This window comes from Labrus bergylta, chromosome 14, assembly GCF_963930695.1.
Source record: "Labrus bergylta chromosome 14, fLabBer1.1, whole genome shotgun sequence".
In the NCBI taxonomy this organism is placed as follows: Eukaryota; Metazoa; Chordata; class Actinopteri; order Labriformes; family Labridae; genus Labrus; species Labrus bergylta.
In genome coordinates this window covers 28,690,425-28,709,771 of record NC_089208.1, presented here as the reverse complement: position 1 = coordinate 28,709,771, position 19,347 = coordinate 28,690,425, and the positions used below count along the sequence as shown (strand labels likewise).

At 38.7% G+C, this 19,347-nt stretch overlaps 1 protein-coding gene across 10 annotated transcripts in view; it reads left to right on the top strand.

The window, feature by feature from the left end:
• Positions 1–7,651: 7,651 nt before the first annotated feature.
• picalma (phosphatidylinositol binding clathrin assembly protein a) overlaps positions 7,652–19,347 on the top strand; it is a 31,985-nt gene continuing 20,289 nt past the window's right edge. For all 10 annotated transcript variants that reach the window (XR_010668643.1, XM_020646082.3, XM_020646077.3 and 7 more), the window contains exons 1-2: positions 7,652–7,757; positions 7,954–8,181. Coding sequence is in view for 9 of the 10 variants with exons in the window: in XM_020646082.3 (XP_020501738.1) it covers positions 8,049–8,181 (133 nt within the window). In the remaining variant the exon portion in view is untranslated. The remainder of the gene's footprint in view (positions 7,758–7,953; positions 8,182–19,347) is intronic.

Below are 19,347 nucleotides of genomic sequence, written 5' to 3'. Positions count from 1 at the left end.
TGACAGAGACTGACTGAACACAAGAGACCTTTTTTTTCATGGTATTGCTGAATGAATTGACCAACAATCATGTGAGCAATGACTCATTCTCACACTGAAGTGGATATAATTTTTAAGATGTATGCTTTGCTCCTATTGGCTTTGAATGCACCCTGGTAGAAGTAGCCCTCCCCTGGTCCAGCCCACTTTGGTGAGAGAGACATCATGGCTGTCATTTTATCAACTAGCAAAATAGGCCCTTAAAACCGGATAACATTACGGAAATATCACTTTGTAAAACATTGGGAAAGAATGGCAGAACATTAGGGAAACATGCGCCACCCTAACAATTTACAACCACAAGTGGGAACAGTGATGGCAACTAAGACTAAAGTAAAACACTGTATCTGTTAAAGAAGCACCTCACGGGTTCATGTCAGCACTGCCAGCTAGATGAATCTGTAGACCATGTTCTAATACCAGAAATACTCCAGAGAAAGAGAGAAAAGGGACATCAGGAAATGTAGAGAGGAGGAGATAACTTACTTTTTTTTTTACTTGTTATTGGAGTAGGGAGCTTAGGACGGCTGTGGCTTCGGCTGTGGCTTGTGGGGGTTTGATCCCCAGCTCCAGCTTCCACATGTGCAATGTTTCCTTGGGCATGACCCTTCACCCCAAGTTGCTCCTGCTGCTTGTGACCTGTGGTATAAAAAAAGTGCTAGTAGTCCACAGAATAGAAAAGTGCTATACAAGCTTCAGTCCATTTAACATTTAATGTGCTATTCAAGAGAAACTGGGTTAAGACTGTATGTGGGTGCAGATATGATCCTCATGTACTAAATGAAACTGCTTCATCACGTTTTCTGTTCACCAGTATGACGGACCTGCAATGACCTGCAATGAGGGCACAGCCATAGACTGTCTGCATGCAACCTCTAAGATATATGTGCACGTATAATCATAAGGCTGCATTATGTGTTCTTCTCTGCTCTTCTGTTGATATTCTATTACACATAGAATTGATATTAAAACAAATATTCTCATTATGACGTTGTTTAGCGAACTCTGTTTCTTTCTTCCACATCTTTCTTTTTACATCATCTAGCCTCAGGAGACCCCCTCCTGTTCGACCATAGTGGGAACGACCAGATCAGGAGGATTTTTTAGGCGCTGTCCTCCTGAATATGTCTGGGAGTTCATATGTGAAAACAGCTAGGGATAGTTTCCCGATGTGAGGTGTTTGTGTGAATGGCATTCTGACCTCGAGCTCCTTTATGTTAGGCAGAGGCTGAGGTCTCTTTCTTTAAACTCTTTACTCTGTAAACACTTACTTCAAACTGTGTTGTCCTATCCTGTCCTTGGTAGGTCCTCACAACACCATATTTAAAAAAACCCATAATCCTAAAAGGATGCTTTTTTTTTTTTACATCTTCAGACATACATACAGTATATTGTTTCTATACTGGATATTCAGACTAAAGGTGGGCAAAGCTTCAAATCAGTAGGGGAATGTGTATCCGAGTAATCCCTCAGTCTTCAGAGCTCAGGCTGCTCTTAACACACAGGGTTTCACACAGTTTATCAGCAGCGCAGAGATTGAAAAGTGGCATTTGACATTCCACTTGGGGAGCAGCGACATGTGTCATAAGTTCAGTGGTATATACCAGTAGTTCAGCAGCATGTGCCATGGCACAAGAGGGCCAAATTTCCCTAATTTTTCTGATTGGCAACTGTAGCTAGGCTCACCTTGTTAGCATTGCTACATACTTATTGGGGGCGGCACTAGCTCAGTCTGTAGGGACTTGGGTTGGGAATCAGAGGGTCAAGTCCCGGCACAGACCGAGTCCAGAAGTTGGTCTGGTAGCTGGAGAGGTGCCAGTCCACTTCCTGAGCACTACCAAGGTGCCCTTGAGCAAGACACCAAACTGCTCTGGAGTGCTCGCTGTGGGCATCCCCCTCACTCTGAGAACTCTCCATTAGTGCATGTCCATAGGATCCTGTTTGTGCATGTTTGTGTATTTCAGCCTATGTTTGTGTAGTATGTTCATTAAACAGAGTGTAAAACTGAATTTCCCCTCGAAGGATTAATAAAGGATAAAGTATTATTATTACTGGTGTCATGAGCAAGGATATGTATATAAAAGTTATTTGCCATCACTATAGTGATCTAACATTACTATGTTGCCTTTAATAAAGACAATCAATGTACACATTTACAGCAGTAATCAGCAGTATGTCATAAAGCAAGACTACTACTTTTTGATCTCCCCATCACTTCAGTTTTTTCTAGCCTGGAGATTTAGTGATGTCACAGAGTCACAGAGCTCTTTACATGGGGTGTTTCATATTATGTTAGTTTGAGTATCCACTGGAAATTTCTCCCCTCCGCCATGATGAAGATCTTCCAATTTCTTATATTCACCTGGAGGAAACAAGGATCAAGGAAAGAGGAGGCTTCTGTAGAGGTTTAGACTGAGGATACCTCTGCTAGAGCCTTTGACCAAAGATGTGACATGATTGGTTTGGAGGTTACACAGCTTCACACACTCATTACATTTCTAATTTCAAAGTGTTGTGGCATGACAAAGGTTGGTACCATGTTTTCATTGTATTTACCAATCAAACCAATATAAACTCACGCAGCTCTATGTTGAATGATTATGCAAATCACAAGAATGCAAATGTAATAAATTGCCGATTATATCTAATGACACTGAACTGTTCATAAGAAGTTTCAAAGTTAGATCAAATAATAAAAAAAACAGAAGTTATACCACTAATAATCAACTATGTTAATATTGTCATAGAAGAAGAGGCCTGCTTTTTAACTTCTGTATTTGATTGAAAAGAAGATAAAAACTAGTCTCTCAGCAAAGAAAGATCTGAAGATCCTTTATCTGCAGTGAAATCAATCCAGATTGGGTGCTGTCACACTGAGCCTTCTTAGCAGTTTGATTGGCGCACAAATAATTTTACGTCTTTGACTAAATGAAAGGGCAAGCCTCTTAGCTTTTGTTGGCTGAAATGTCATCACTTGGCAGTCAGACAAGTAGCCGAGTCTTTGCATCATTTTCAAGGTCCCTCAGAGAGTATCCCTGTTTAAGCTTGTTCCCTCCTGTTGACATAGCCATTATATACATGACAAATACATTCTACAGACCAGTAGGAATTATCGGTCTGAGCAATATTACTTTCTGTTGTAGGAAGAAAATAAACTTTACACTGAGACATTTATATTTACGGTTTTCCTTTTTTTGTATAAAGCATTAAATATGTTCATAGGCAGAAAGATCAGGTTACAAAAAACAAAAAAATATTCACTGTTTTGCTCAGGTTTATTTTGTTTAGAACCTTCACGCACCAGCTGTGAATTCCCCTCAATTTCTATCTCACCAATGAAATGCAGACACGGGATGTCTGTTTCATCATACCAAAGAAAGAATAAAAATAATCTATTAAAGACAATTTCTCAGCACTCTATTGAATGATCAGATTTTGTGATGGAATGATCAATGAAAGGTCACTGAGTCATATTAATGCAGAGTACTTTAAGTAGCTGTAAAGTTTGAAACTTTTTCCTTTTTTTCCACAGCCTATGAAGGGTTTGAGGTTATTCATTGCAGGATGCAAATTGTTTAAAAAAGCTTCAGTAGTATTTAGTTTATCACAAAGCACAAGGATCTTGGAAACGTCTTGAAGCCCTTACTTAGGGGAGGTAGAGTTTTCAGTTATCATTCCCATCTCTTTTGGAATCCTCTCCCAGTCAGTGTCCGGGAGGCAGACAAGCGGTAGACTTGCAACTTTTCTTTTTGACAAAGCTTATAGTAAGGGCTGGCACGGGCTGCTGTAGGCTTAGACTGCCAGGGGAACTGGCACCTTGAGCTTCTATTGCTCCCACTCTCATTCACATTATTACTGGACTTTCAGCTTCAGTGTCTTAATGTCCTCATGATGGATGTATCCTGTGTGCTGCATACTGACACAGTTGTCAGCAAATGAATTATTCTGAATCTCTATATATTCCTCTAAGCCAGGACAGTGTCGTCTGAGCAGGGGCTGAGATGGACCTGCTATTAAAGTATTATCCAGATACAGTGTGAGGAGCCCTGAGAGCCTATATGTATAAAACAGCAGTTGTAATCCATAGCCACCAGTGTGTGGTTTGTTGGCATTGTATCTATTGTGGTTGGATCCTCCTAGTTTTATATCGGAGCATAATACAGCCCATCCTATTGCACTGTTCCACCTGCTTCTTCAACGTGTTATCTGTTAAAAACAGGGCCAAACTCTTCATCACAACCACAGCTGCCACACACCCCACCCTATAACGTCACTCAACAACAGGACCAACACACGCTTTGCAACCTCAATAGACCAGGACATCACACATCCACTAAACATCCATCTCACCCCACTTTCCTCAGGAAGGAGGTACAGAGCACTGAGGTGCAAAAGGACTCACCTTGGGAAAAGCCTGATCCCTGCAGTTATAGCTGCCATGAACAAAAGGCCTCGTTGAACAGGCCAGAGTTTGTTTGACACACTGTGCTGTGTATTGTTCTTTGGTGGGAATTGTCTTTTGGACAGTGCTGTGAAAAAATAATTTCCCAATGAGGACAATAACATCTAAAGTCTTAAAGTCTTACCAACAGTGAAATGCGGGGAAACTGTGAAACTGAGAAAATAGCCTGAACTTCACAAGCATGTACATTTCCAATCATAGTGTGCATTTTAGTGTATGCGAGAAATACCTGGATGTATACTGAATTTGCCAGATTTTTAAGCATGAGATGGGAGCACACTTGTTATACTTAACTGCCCCATAATGCATTGCAGCACTTACACTATCCCTTGGTGGAGCTTGCCAATTGTGGAAGAAATAAAAAAAGTAACCGTAATGTAATACATTTTAAATGTTGTCAAATAATATGTGTAGTAATGGACACATGTATAATGTTGTTGAATTATATTTAGAGGCTTGGTGCTAGATTAGTTCAACATAGCTTGGAACAGAAATACATGTTGATGAAGTCATGTTTAGTATGTAGCTAATGGCATTAATGGCCAGTAGGTGGTAGTCACTAGGCCAGGTGTCAGAATCTGATTTTGGACCCAACCATTATCTGAGTTACAGTTGACCCAGGTTGAAAATGACCATAATTGATCACACACTTCAGAGATGTATTAAACATCCCAGCATGGAAATATGCCACCGTCTGAGTATCCTGATGAGGAATAAGTATCAAAATGCACAGAAATTTTTAGTTGAGTCTGATGTTCAAAGGCTATAACATGTGTTTTCATATAAATATGTATGGTCCAGAATGATCAAGAAACATAATACAATTTTGATTTAATCATACTTAAAAGACATTACTCTGATATGTTGACTTGAAGGTGTCAAACTACATGCAGTGTTATAGTTGCAAATATTGACCACTAGATGTCCTCAAGCATACAAGTAATGCAGCATGTTTGGGTTCTGCTGGAACTATCAATACTTAATCTAAATTTAGTGTAAACTGCTGGGAAGCTAAATGTGGCACCATGATTCTCAGCCTTACTTAGCTGGGTCAGCACTGTCATTATACATTTTGATTATATTTGTAATTGAACTCATCTCATTTATGAAACTAACTATGTCCCCATAAACAGGACTGCTGAAAGGGACCATTTTACATTTATTTGTCTTTATTTGGGTAGGCCTACTACAATTTACTTTAATGGGTCAGGTAATGTGTATAAAGGGAAAAAAACAAATTCAGAAAGTACATCAAATCACTTCATGACCTCAGTGGTTTAATTGGGAATGATTTACAATGCTTCCACCAATAAGCAATTATTGTTAATTAAATGCTGGTCTTTGGCCATCTTTATTGGGTGGGCTGACTTCCACTGGCATTACTTGATGATTGCAGAAGGTTCTAAAATGCAGTCTTTTTTCCTTGCATGTTACTGTGGCAGGTGATGAAAGACATTAGGCCATCTTCCACTTCTGAAAACTGTGTAAATTCTCCCTCACTAAGTCAGTGTTGCTTGTGGTGTGAACTTAATCCCTGACTGAATCTAAATTCTACTTTAACCCTGCCTTTAACATTTTATTTCGGATTGGCAGAAAAAATAAATTGCATCTAGCCTTTTGTTACATGTGACAACAAAACAGATGAGAAAAAGAAAATGTAGCATAAAAAAATGTTTAAATTTCAATAGTTAGCACACCTAGTATGTGTTAGTTACTTACTTAATCATCTAGGTCTATGGTAAAAAAAAATATTAGGATAAAAACTAAAATAACAAATACAAAAATAAAAACCTTTCTAAGTGCACACGTAACCAATGTGAGTACTATTCTTCTCAGATTGATTGTAGAGATGGACCCTGACAGAGTGAGGCTGTTATTTTAGGGTATATTATGAGAGATTAAGACTGACCACGAAGGAGGCTACACCCGCCATTTTCCATCAAACCCTGCGTCCATTTGAATAATGATTTAAACCCAGCGGGGGGAGGCGCTGTGAAAAAATTGGACGATGTTTAGCGTGGGAACCAAAGAACTCGACAACTAGAGCCGCGTGTAAAGCTACACATTTTGTCACCCGGAAAACACCGGATTTTACGTGAATTGGATCAAATTCCAAACCAAAGGCTGAAACGCTGTTATCTTTAGGGTCTAAACAGAATCTGTCTATCTGTCTGTATGTAGGCCTATGTATGTATGTATGTATGTATGTATGTATGTATGTATGTATGTATGTTGTATGTATGTATGTATGTTGTATGTATGTTTGTTTGTATGTATGTATGTACGTATGTATGTATGTTGTATGTATGTATGTATGTATGTATGTATGTATGTATGTATGTATGTATGTTGTATGTATGTATGTATGTATGTTGTATGTATGTTTGTTTGTATGTATGTATGTACGTATGTATGTATGTTGTATGTATGTATGTATGTATGTTGTATGTATGTATGTATGTATGTATGTATGTACGTATGTATGTATGTTGTATGTATGTATGTATGTATGTTGTATGTATGTATGTACGTACGTACGTATGTATGTATGTTGTATGTATGTATGTATGTTGTATGTATGTATGTATGTATGTATGTATGTATGTACGTACGTATGTATGTTGTATGTATGTATGTATGTATGTTGTATGTATGTTTGTTTGTATGTATGTATGTACGTACGTATGTATGTATGTATGTATGTATGTATGTATGTACGTATGTATGTATGTTGTATGTATGTATGTATGTATGTATGTATGTATGTATGTATGTTGTATGTATGTATGTATGTATGTTGTATGTATGTTTGTTTGTATGTATGTATGTATGTATGTATGTATATTATATATATTATATATATATTATATTACATTGTTTATATCATATATTAATATCTCGTTTAAACCTTCGTTTTAGGGGATACATAAATGAATACCGAATTTTAGCAACAATTGTGCTTTTGAAAATGTAGTTATAAATAATAAACTAATTAGGCCTACTGTATTGTGTGCAGGCTAGTGTCAGTTCTTTTGGTCACATTAAAAAGTATACCATTATTTAGTGTTTAATCAGGCATTTCATTATAATTAGTTGCTCTTCTTTTATTTTTGTCAGTGAAGCTTTTATTGTGAAGTGTTTGTTCCGGAACACACGTGTGTTTTTGTATCGACTGTAGGTACCTTATATTGTGTGAACAGAAGACCGTACGGGAGGAGAAGAGACTGTACCCGTGAGGGGTAGATTTAAAGACTGGGTGAGTATCTTACTACAATTCATGTGCACTATTCTTGAAGCAAACAGAGTTGTAGTCATTGTCTTCAACTTTTGCTGTATTGAAAGAATCTCCCTTTAGTTAGCTAGCCTGCTAGGTTAGCATTTTAGCGAAGTGCCACCGTCTCATTTTTTCTTCTCTGTCTATCTATCTCTCTCTCTCTCTCCGGTATTGTCAGGTGGCTCTGAACCTTTGAATACCGACACCGTCCTCAAACCCGAGGTTTCTCCACTGGTTTTGGAAACTTTTTGGATCGTTGATTTGAACCGATACATGATGTCTGGACAGAGTATTACAGACAGGATCACCGCTGCTCAGCACAGTGTCACTGGGTCGGCAATTTCAAAAACGGTGTGCAAGGCGACCACGCATGAAATTATGGGACCAAAAAAGAAACATTTGGACTGTAAGTATAATTAACAGACTGTTTATGGCCACAGACATATCTGTATCAGTTTGGTACGCTTCTATAGGTGACGTCTGAATCTGAATGCTTTGTATGCTTCGGCTATGAGGCCTGCCCGTAACGTCAACATTTCATCTAACATTAATGTGACAGGATTTAACCATGGCGAACCATTTGCTCAGTTTAGGAAGTTTTGCAGCCAGTTAGACAGAGATTGTCCATTAGAACCAAGATAATCGTAAAGCTATCATTTAAATGAACAGGTAGTGCGACAATGATATGGGCTCACTTTCAGCAGCTTGAATCCTTTTACATGCTAATTCATTTAAACATTTAGGCTTTCATGTTTTTACACTTCAATTTAACTTTTTATGTTTTACCCAAAGAAAAGTACACTTGAGAGATTTCCTGTATGTCAACAGCAAATTGGGTCCCACTTGCTTATTCAGCAGTTAACCAGGATGTTGTATTACTAAACTTTCATTTGTAAACAAAAAAGTATCTTAATTTAGTCCTTTTGATTTTTTGCATAGAGGTCATGTGTGCTGAAAGCTTTGCTTAACAAGACTTGAAATTGTTTCACAGAGCACAGCAGCTATAAATATTGGAGCTATGTTTGTATTAGTTTTTTTAAGAGTACGACTATAATTACATTACTTAAAGCTCAGAGTATTCTGTGTAGGTCAGCAGTTTGCCTGTTGACTCTCTGCTTCTTACAGGAAGCAGCTGTGGGTTTGTGGACTTTGAGTTACAGCTTTATCTTAGCACACAGGCAAATCAAATTTCAGAAGCGTCAGCCAATGTCACTAACTATATCACAATAAGGTTAGTTTGGTGTCGAGCTGTTATTAATATGGGGATCCATCAAGCTACATGGACTTTTATTCACTTTTAGTGCAGTTGAAGATGATTGTCTGTTGACAAGATCTTGTTTAAGTTTTAAGTGGCATCATAATATGACACATTTTAAAGTTTCTCAATGTCCCTTTGGCAGAATTATTATTATTATTATTAGTGAAGACCTGATTTACTTTTATAACAACAATTTCAAGACTTAATAGCTATGCATATGGATGTATAATATTTAGCACTACATGTGATACTGGTCTTTATTATTTATCTTTATAAATATTTGTATTGCCAATCTTTTCTGTGATTGACCCTTGATGTCCACCTTATGAAAAGTTGTGATTTCTTCAAGTAGATTGCACAGGGCTCCAGTGAGTCTAACAGTCCGTTGTGTATGTCCAGTATTAGTTAGCCTGAGGTTAAGTAGGTTACAACCTGGGAGCACTCACACTATAGGCAACCCCTAAAGTCCAGTTTGTTTGACTAGTATGAGTCTAATATGACTCAAAATAAGTCACAAAGTCAGTAAAGTAGCTGTAATGTGAGGTAACCGTGCTGAAGGTCGTTTGGTCAGCTCAAGCTGGAGGAGTGTGAGTGCAGGCCGGAGGGGGAATGGGGAGGGGGGGACAATCGTGCTAATAGGAACTGTATGCAGTCTAGGTCTAAGCCTATAGCAGTATAACTATTAGCTGGTCCATACCTCCGCCAGCCCTAACTATAACGTTTCTGAAAAAGGAAAGCTTGAAGCATATACAGAGCGTGTCTGCCTCCCGCATTCTGACTAGTAGAGTCCAACGGAGAAGTGCCTGATAACTGAAGTTTCTAACCTCCTCCCATACTACATTTAGAGACCGTAGGTTACAAGCAGGCTAGTAAATGTCTCTAAGGGTAATACGGCACTATTCACTCATTTAGATACGATGGTCCCTGGCCATCAAGCGCTTTGTAAGTGGGAAGAAGGATCTATTTGGTATTATTTATTCTAACGAACATAGCGCTCTGTAACAGAGTTGGATTGTCTACCTTTTCAGCTAAAGACTTCAGCAGGCAGTTACAATACTAACAATACATTTCTGATCCATCAGCTGATGACTGTATGATTGACACAAATAGGTGAGATGAAATGGTGAAAAGTTGTGTTTCCGTCGACCGCGTATGGTGAGGGGAGGGGGCTGGCGTTAGGGTCCAAACAGAGCACCGAACAGTTTGTGTGTGTGGCATGGACTGCATGATATGGCTGTAAATGGTGATGGCTATTAATTGTGCGTGTCTAGTGGCGCGGCCCATAAGAAACTTTTAGATTCATGAAAGCTGCAGAGTGTTGCCCGGTGTCCCCCAGACATATAAATTACAATTGAGAACACTTTAATTTTGGTGTCATCAAACCATAGTTTTTATTTCTGGGAATTTCTTCTCCTGCACACAGATGAGTCAGGAAGTCAAGAGGATTGCCCACAGAGTGGTGCCCTCTCATGGTCGTTATCTCAGAATTGCTCTGTTTGGCCAATTGGTGTGATCTATAAGGGGTACTGGTTCTTCCAAACACTTCCATATTATGAAATGACATAGAAGTGGAATTTAGTGTCTAGGAACATCCTAGTTTCATTGAACTGTTTTGATCTATTGCATCAACTCAACTTGCTTTGCAACAAACAGTACATTGCATATAGTCGGATTGCACATTGGTACAGTGTGGAATCAATTTGCTCTTGTATCTTTTGGGTTTGAGCAGCCAGATGTCTTGTATTCTAAGTTGTGGGTTTTTTAATAACCATTATTTAGCTGATACATATGAGACCATGTCCTAGTGACTTTACTGATTCCTGACTATCAGGTCATATGTGGTCCCATTGTAGAGCTTCTGAAATGAAGCCCCTACCTGAGGATATCTAGAGATCCACTGTAAGGATATCACTTTGAGGTATTTAATGAGAGCTCTGGGGTGAACATGTGTTTTGACTTCCTGAACAGACAGATTTAGCCCCGATGTGTCTAGCCATCTCCCCTGTGTACTTCCACTCTGGATTGCAGGTGAAATATAACCACTGCCCTAACACTGGACTGTCACACACATTCTCTAACACTGGACTGCTAGATAAACTCAAGTCGCATACCCTAAACTTTAGGGCCTAAAGAGACTCTGCAGTTACTACACATGGCTGAGGAAACACTTCAATTGTCCCCGCCTGCTTCAGCTTTGCTTACATGTTTGAATATGCGGTGACCTCTTGGAAATCTGGGACACTTGTGTGACACATGTGTCTCAGTGTCTTTGAACCTAAAGTGATGTTATTCATAGCATTCATTTGTCTGTGAGTTATTCTTGAAAAGTGTGCAGCCCAAGCAGAGCTATCTTTTCCAGGTTATCACCATCATGTGAAGATCATAACAGTGCTTTTAACTGCTCTAAGGTCTCTACTGAGGTAATTAGTATATGACATCAGTGCTGACTGTTGACCTTGGATAGTGGCAGAAACATGTTGGCCAAAAGTTGTTTTTGTTTTGTTTATCATGCTAACGTTTTTAGTTGATATAACATGAACGTCGCTCTGTATTAAAGCGTCTGATAAGTGAATTGTAGAACTAGGGATTCAGGTTTTTTCTCTTTTGATTTTCTGACCTGAAAGTTTGACCCATGAGACTCTGATTGAATTAGGATATCAGTTGGTGGTCAAACTCCACTTGCTAATTTTAATAGTAAAGCAGTGAGCCCTCTTGGCTGTTTTTGCTCAGTTTCTGTGCTGTGACCTCCTCCAGATTAATATAACAAGCTTCTGTTATACAACAAGAGTTTGTTAGCCAATGACACAGATGTGTTTTTATGAGGACATGCTGATGGTATCCATGTTTTTGTATGTTTCAATTACAAAGCTGTGGTTTCACTTTGGTTATTATAAAGTAAAAAAACTGTGATAAATAACTTCACAATCTGGACATTGTTATTTAATTGCGTACATAAATGATGGGAGTATACACTGTTGGTTGCAGCAGAGCGACTCTCTCTCCTCTCTTGGTGTTTGAATGGAGTCTAGCTACAGTTAGTTACTATGGTTAAGGGGACGCACAGTGTATGTCACTGAAACTTCTGTCAATTATTTATTTTGATGTTGTACAGTCAGGGCCAGTTAAGTGAACTAGGCGATTTTACTGTGGTGGTGAGGGCACCAAAAAGCAGAGGTGTGGACTCGAGTCGGACTCGAGTCACAGATTTGATGACTTTGGACTCGACTTGACAAAATCATGAAAGACTTGCAAATCGACTTGGACTTCAACACCAATGACTTGTGACTTTACTTGGACTTGAGCCTAATGACTCGAAAATACTTGATGTTTTAATGTTATTTTAGGTCCCATATATAATTTCCGCAATGTGCAAAACATGGACGGAATAACAGAGTTTTACAATGGAAAATATAATCAACTGTGTACAGAATATCGTGGGATTTGCCTCAATGTGGGTGTGATTTATTAAAAAACCCTACGTGTTTTTATAAAATATATCAGGAGTTTTACGCGCGTTTGGTGTACCTGAAGCTTCTCGCTGCTGCTTCTCTTCTGTTTGCATGTTGCAGGCGGGAGCTGACAAACACTCACGCGCACACACACACACATATATGCATGCACGCACACACTGGAATGCCAGCCATCCTGTGGCCTGGGCACTAGGCATACTACTTTTTAAAAAATAAAATAAGGTGAGCTAATTTATATTTAAAAAATGTCTCAATTTCCTGACATGATCTAATAAAATGAGCCAAATCAGTGATCTGTTCTAATGGAACACACCGTTAAACACAGAATTCAGTCAAATAAAAATGGAAAAAACAGAATTTAGGAAAGATAACCAAAACAGAGTCAGTCACACTAGTACTGTTATAAGTAGGTTAAATAAGATCAAATAAGCGATCCTGATTTATGTAACTGTAACAAATGATTACTTTGTTAAAATGGCATTTCATTTGGTGAAGAGAGCTAATGACTTGTTTAGGACTCGAAATTCAAAGGTTAGGACTTTTGACTCGACTTGAGACTTGCCTGTCTTTACTTGGGACTTGACTCGGGACTTGAGACCAAAGACTTAGACTTACTTGTGACTTGCAAAGCAATGACTTTGTCCCACCTCTGCCAAAAAGTGGACCAGCTCTGCATGATGGAAATTGCGAAGTAACCAATTGCAGTTCTTCCTGCGCGGTACTGTGGGCTAAATGAATTGTTGAAAACTATGTCAATCAATTGGCTCCTACAGCTGTATCCTTATGCCTACCGTCCACAGCTCTCACCAGCCAATGGCAGCTGGTTTAGTGTCCCAGACATGCTGTAGGTCTCAGAGTGCTTTGACTTTGATTGGAAAGTATCTGTTGTAGCATATAGTCCTGACACAGCTGTAGTCTAGTCCTGGCTTCTTTTTTTGCCGTTCTTTGTATATAGAGCTTCAAAATTCATGTGGACTTCTGTAAACAATAGTAATGCTGACAGTTTAAGCACACTTGCATTGTGTTGCTGGAGAGATTTGAGGCTTTGCATTTAATTGAAGTGTACTTGTGCTGGGCCTGCATACAGGATGTTTCAAGAAAAAAAGAAAACAATTCTTGAATGGGCTCCGATTAACTTTCACGAAACAATAAACAAATAATGAAACTAAAATAATCTACTACAAATACATAATAATGTGTTATCAAAGGGTAAATATAGGCTTTATCAATACAACTGCTGAAATGTTCGTAAATGAACCAAGTTGAATTGACAAATACTTGATGTGAATTGGTGCCAGATGCAGAAATAAAGAGGTTACATCTTAAAAACAAAAGTCACAAAGAGGAAAAAAGCCTAAATTAAAATCAGAAAAAAAATGTCCAAAATGCAGAACCCCACTTAAGGTTGTCTTTATGCAGTAAAAAAAAGTGATTTGTCACGCCCAGCTCTATTGTCCTGCTTTTTGTCCTTTGAGAGAAAAAGAGAATCTCGCTTGATTGTTAACTTACTGAAAACTAGATTGTTTTCTTTACATTTTTCATGTTTCTCTCTTTCTCTGACTTTTTTTTTTTAATGAAGTGTTGTTTTTTTTATCATGAAAATATGGGCATACTCATTTATAGATCAGATAAACATTTTGTGTCTGTCATGGCAGATCATCATGCCGGTTTCTAAAATGACAGATTTCTCTGGCTTTGATAACTGTTGGAAATATTTGAGGTAAAATAAGTACTCAATACAAAATATAAATTAGGTTTAGTCCATTTTTAATTAATTTGGATATTCGAACGTAAACATTGTCATACAATTCTACAAATTATACCTTTTAAATTGATTTAGATATTTTAATGTTAACATTGTAATAAAATTCTACATATTGTACGTTTTAAGTGTTGTTTATGTTGAGACATGGTTCAGGCTATATCAAGAAAATGGATATCAGTGAGTGATTACAGATTTCAAAACTTTTAACTAAAACACTTTTGTTCAAATTAAAACGGTTAAATAAGATAAATTATTTTAGTTATTAACTTCTGGATTTATGTCAAAGATGCTGTTGAGCTAGTAAGGGGCAGCCAAAATATATTTTTGGAGAGACCGTGCCCACTGATATTTTTCATCGAAGTCACAAAATTTGGCTCGCGGCACTTCTTCTTCCCATGTTAGTGTCCGGTTAGTCTGTTTTTACTGTTCTCTATATTTGCTTTTCCTCTTGGACATTTACTGAGAAAACCTTGAATCAGTGGAAATAAATGGTGGCCAGCAGCTCTAGATCTGGAAAATATACCCTTGAAAACTCAAGTCTGAGATACACCGATGTTGTTGACAAAATTGAAATCATAAGTTCTGACTATTTTTAAAATCAATGTTTTTGGGGGAGTGACACTTGTGACAACACGGCGGGCGGTGTTCTAAAAGTTAAACTGTTTTCAACTGAGAGTGCTCTGTATCATGCTCAAGCACAGTACAGCTCCTTGGCCCTGGCAGGGCTTGAAAAGGTGGGCTTCAGCATGGTACAGTTGCTCATACACGAGCCCAAGCACAGGAATGCAACGTGGACATGACGTATAATCGTTTTCTGCTTTGCATTATTGAGAAGTCGAGCTTAAGAGGGCTGTATTCGACCAGAACGGCTCAAATAAGCCACACAATCAAACAAGTTGCAGTCATGTTCTCTGTGGTGTTCTCCATTGTTAGAGACTAATGAAAATTCACTGTGCTGCTCTCAGTCGGTGGCTCGCTATTTGACAGAGCTGTAAGTTTTAAGGTGTGTTACTTAATGCATAAGTTGACTCAATGAATCAATCAAGCCACCTTAATTGTCATAATGGTAAATGAGCATTGTTTGTTTTTATCATCTCCCTTTCATGAAATACACTTTAGTGATGATCGTATGTTGAAGCGCTCAAAGTGTTTAGGAATTTCCATTGGCTTATGTGGAGACTTCAAATACTATATTTGTTTACTTAGAGCGCTGTTGCAGTGCATTCCGGCAGCACTACAAGTAGCCTATGGTGATGACATACTGTACTGACGTTATCGTGCCAGCGTGGGACTGGGGAGGGGGGACATTTGTGCTTGAGCACGGTATGGGGAAACTGGGTGTGAGTGCGCCCATAAGTTTGTACCTTTGAACCCCCCTCCAGCTTCAGCCTCCCACCCTTAATGTAGTGCTGCTGAAGGTGCATGTGACTGCAGTGGCATCAACTGACAGCCCTTAAAAAGAGTGCTGTCTAACGACTGAACAGAGCCTACTGTGACTCTACAAGGTCTGTGAGATTCAATAGCACAACCTGGAGCAGCTAGCATTATCTGCTTCATCCTGTAACCAACCAGAGCTCACAGTAATGGAGACATCTTGTAAACAAGTGACAACCCTAAGATGCCTGATTCCATGTAATCAGTGTTATTCTCAGGTTTCTCTGTCTTATACAGTGTTCCTCTATTCAGAAAATTCTTCATTAGAAATACAATTAGCAGGTACTGTGCAGCTGCTGCTGTCTGTAAAGTGGAGCTGTAACACCATACCCTGCCACATGCACCTCAAGCCTGCTCCACAGGAAATTCTGAGTTTGCACTAATGTGGTTAAAGTTTCAGAGTTCCTTATGAGCTTTACTCCACATTAGACATTTCCTGAAGCAGGACGTGGTCTTCTTGTTCTTAAAGCAAGCCTTGGATTTCATTACTTAACCCAACCCCTCCCGACAGCACAGCGGAACTGAGCTGATCGAATGTGAGATTGAATGGGAAGCTTTTGCATTTCCTAGCGGTTATCATGTTGATTGCTTGTGGATTTGTCTTACACATTTTGACTGTCCCTGTCTGTGGTTCTTGGAGCCAGAGGAAAACCAGGACTAGATACACATCGCTATGCCTCTGCTGTTGATTAAACTTTGTTGTCCTGGGATGAATTCATACTGATGGACAAAGCGTTGATATTGATATTGAAAAACTGGTAATTGAATCAAGATATATCATTTTAAATAACTTGACTCATAGGCACAGTATTTGTACTTTTTGTAAGCCTTTTTATTTTTTTAATTATGGGTGGGGTGGGGTGAGGGGGTTTCCTGCTTTTTCGCTCTTTGCCAATCACGATCACATGCTTGATGCATGGAATTATTACTTTTTTTGTTAGAATGTTGGATTGATAATAGATATGTAATTCATCCTTACAAAACATTTATAAAAAGGAAAAGTAGGGACACTTACATTTTTATTGTGCTTCCTTCTCATTCAATGAAACATGACATTTCTTTTTCTCTGGAGTTGTGTGTAAATGCTACTCTTGTACACAGTACAGTGGGATTTATAATACATGTCTGTGGTGGTGAGAAATGCTCACAAGCCTTACAGAAAGAATCGCTAAACTGATCCTGCACCAGATAAAAATGTATGCAGGCCATTCCAGCCCACAGACTGAGTGTGGGTTCCATAAGCTTCTTGTTAGTGATTCAAATTACATTTTAATGTGTGGTTATTAAGGCCAGATCAACATTTAAAAAACCAGTAATCCTTTAGTCTAAAATCACACATTAAGGCTGTTGCATTAACAGAGAGGAGCTTTTGTTACTTTGACACATTCTCATAATACCACAAGGAAGCTAAAGCCAGTCAGCGACATTCAGCAACAGAGACAGATATGAGAGTCAGAAGGGGAAGAAAGGGGACTCTGGCCTCTAACCACTATCAGTATTGTAGCTGAATCCTCCTGGACCCTGTGCTCTGAATAGTGTGCTGTGTACATTATATTAAAGCAATATTTATTGGAAATGACTGAAATCATGTCTTGACTTTTTTTATTGGAGCAATACTTGTAGTAAGAAGATCAATTTTATTAACAATTTAGACCGACGCATTTCGGCTCGTGGCCTTCATCAGGGTCATCAAGAAACAGATTAACAAACATCATTTAAATAGGGTGGGTACACAATTGAAGGAAACGTAAAAAAAAAAAAAAGTAGAGACAACCAATCAAATGCCTCCACATATGTGTGTATCAGCTAATAGGGCAGATGCAAGGTGGGCTGTTTGTTGGCCAGGTGACATGGAGGTGAAGGGCGTGTGTAACAGCCAGATAAAACCATGAAGTGTAGAGACTACACAAGAACATACAAAAAACATTAACATTTAATGAATACAAAAATACATGAAGTGGCAACAGAACATGGAGACCTATTGGCCGATACACACACATGTGGAGGCATTTGATTGGCTGTCCCTACCTTTTTGCATTTTTTTACTTGATCTTCTTACTACAAATGTTGCTGGAGCATTTTGACCTCTTCTAAGCCTTTCACTCTTCATGCACCTTATCAGTTGGTGAAGTTTGTGCCAGAAAATCCTTTTCTTCTTGACTTTTTATTGCCATGATCAAGCTTAACTTGTATGCATTTCTTATATTTATGTATCGCAATTTACTTACTCTTACTTTTCACCTCATGTCTTGACTCTTCTTCCCACCATAAGATCAAAAGAAACATGAGATCTGATCTGAGCCCATGAAGAACATTCTTTCTCAAGCATGCTATTCCTCTCTTTTTGTTTTAACATTTGAAAATGACTCTGCAGAACTCTTATGTGGTCATGAAATAAGCCCGTCATGTATTAACTGAAAGGGCTTACACTCGTGAACATTTCAGGCAGACTGCCCCTGAAATCTGCAGTTTGCCTTTATATCTTTTATAAATATATGCTACATATAGTTTGATACATTCAGAGTAGCAACAACAGTAAAAGGTACTAGTGGGCAGTTTAATGACGAGCATAGAGATCACACAGGTTGTGCGCTTACAGCCCATGGCCGTGCTCGTTCACCACCCCTCCCGCTCGCTCGTGGAGAAGTTTCCAGAATACTTCCTCCTGCTTTCTCACATCAGCTTCACAAGAAAAACTTACTTGGTAGCTGGCAGGAAAAATTCCTAGTAAAGTCGGAGTGTGAAATTCAGGTATCGGGGTGTTCACGCATGCAGCTCATCCTGGAACATTTTCAGGAGTTCTGTGCGAGTGTGAAAGAAGCATTGGTTTGTCAGGGGATGGACCGACATACACACAAGTCATTCCACTCTTTGATTTCATTATTTCTGTTTTATCTGTCCATTATAAAGGAAGGAGCTTTACAGGTGTACTGTATAATAATTAGTCCGTTTGAAGTGCTGTAGTGCACAGGTTGTTTCATTTGTCCTGATACAAACAGAGTTCAGGAGCAGCAAGTTGAGTAGAGGTTACACACCTCTACTCCCCACAGTCGTTTGTGTCGTGTCTGAAAGGCCTTTTGTTGTCACATGGGTGGCCCATTGTGTATATAAAACGCAAAAAGCCTTTTGTGTGGTTTCCAACCAACACTGAAGGCTCAAAGACCACCCATGTAAACAGACCTCAATGGGTGACAGCCACCCTCTACACACCAGTTACTGTTAACCACCATCTTAAACATGATAGCTCAATCGTTTCATGTGATGTGGCTGTGAAAAGCGCCAGTTTGAAGATGCATCACTTATATGTCAAATAGCATGTAAACATAATATTTTCTTTTTGGAAGTTTTAGTATAAAGTTGTATTCTAAAGATGATGATATTAATCAGTGTTTGTCAGTCTGTGATCATTGAATCATAACAGTCTTAGTGAATACAAATAGCAAACTGAAAATCTCCTGTTTTATTTCATCTTCACTTTATTGTCCAGAGGGATTTATTTTACAGCCAGATAAAACCATGAAGTGTAGAGATTACACAAGAAGAAACTCTAGACTCTGATACAAAAAAAAAATAACATTTAATGAATACAAAAATACATGAAGTGGCAACAGAAGCTGGAGAGCATATAAAACCATCATTAAAACA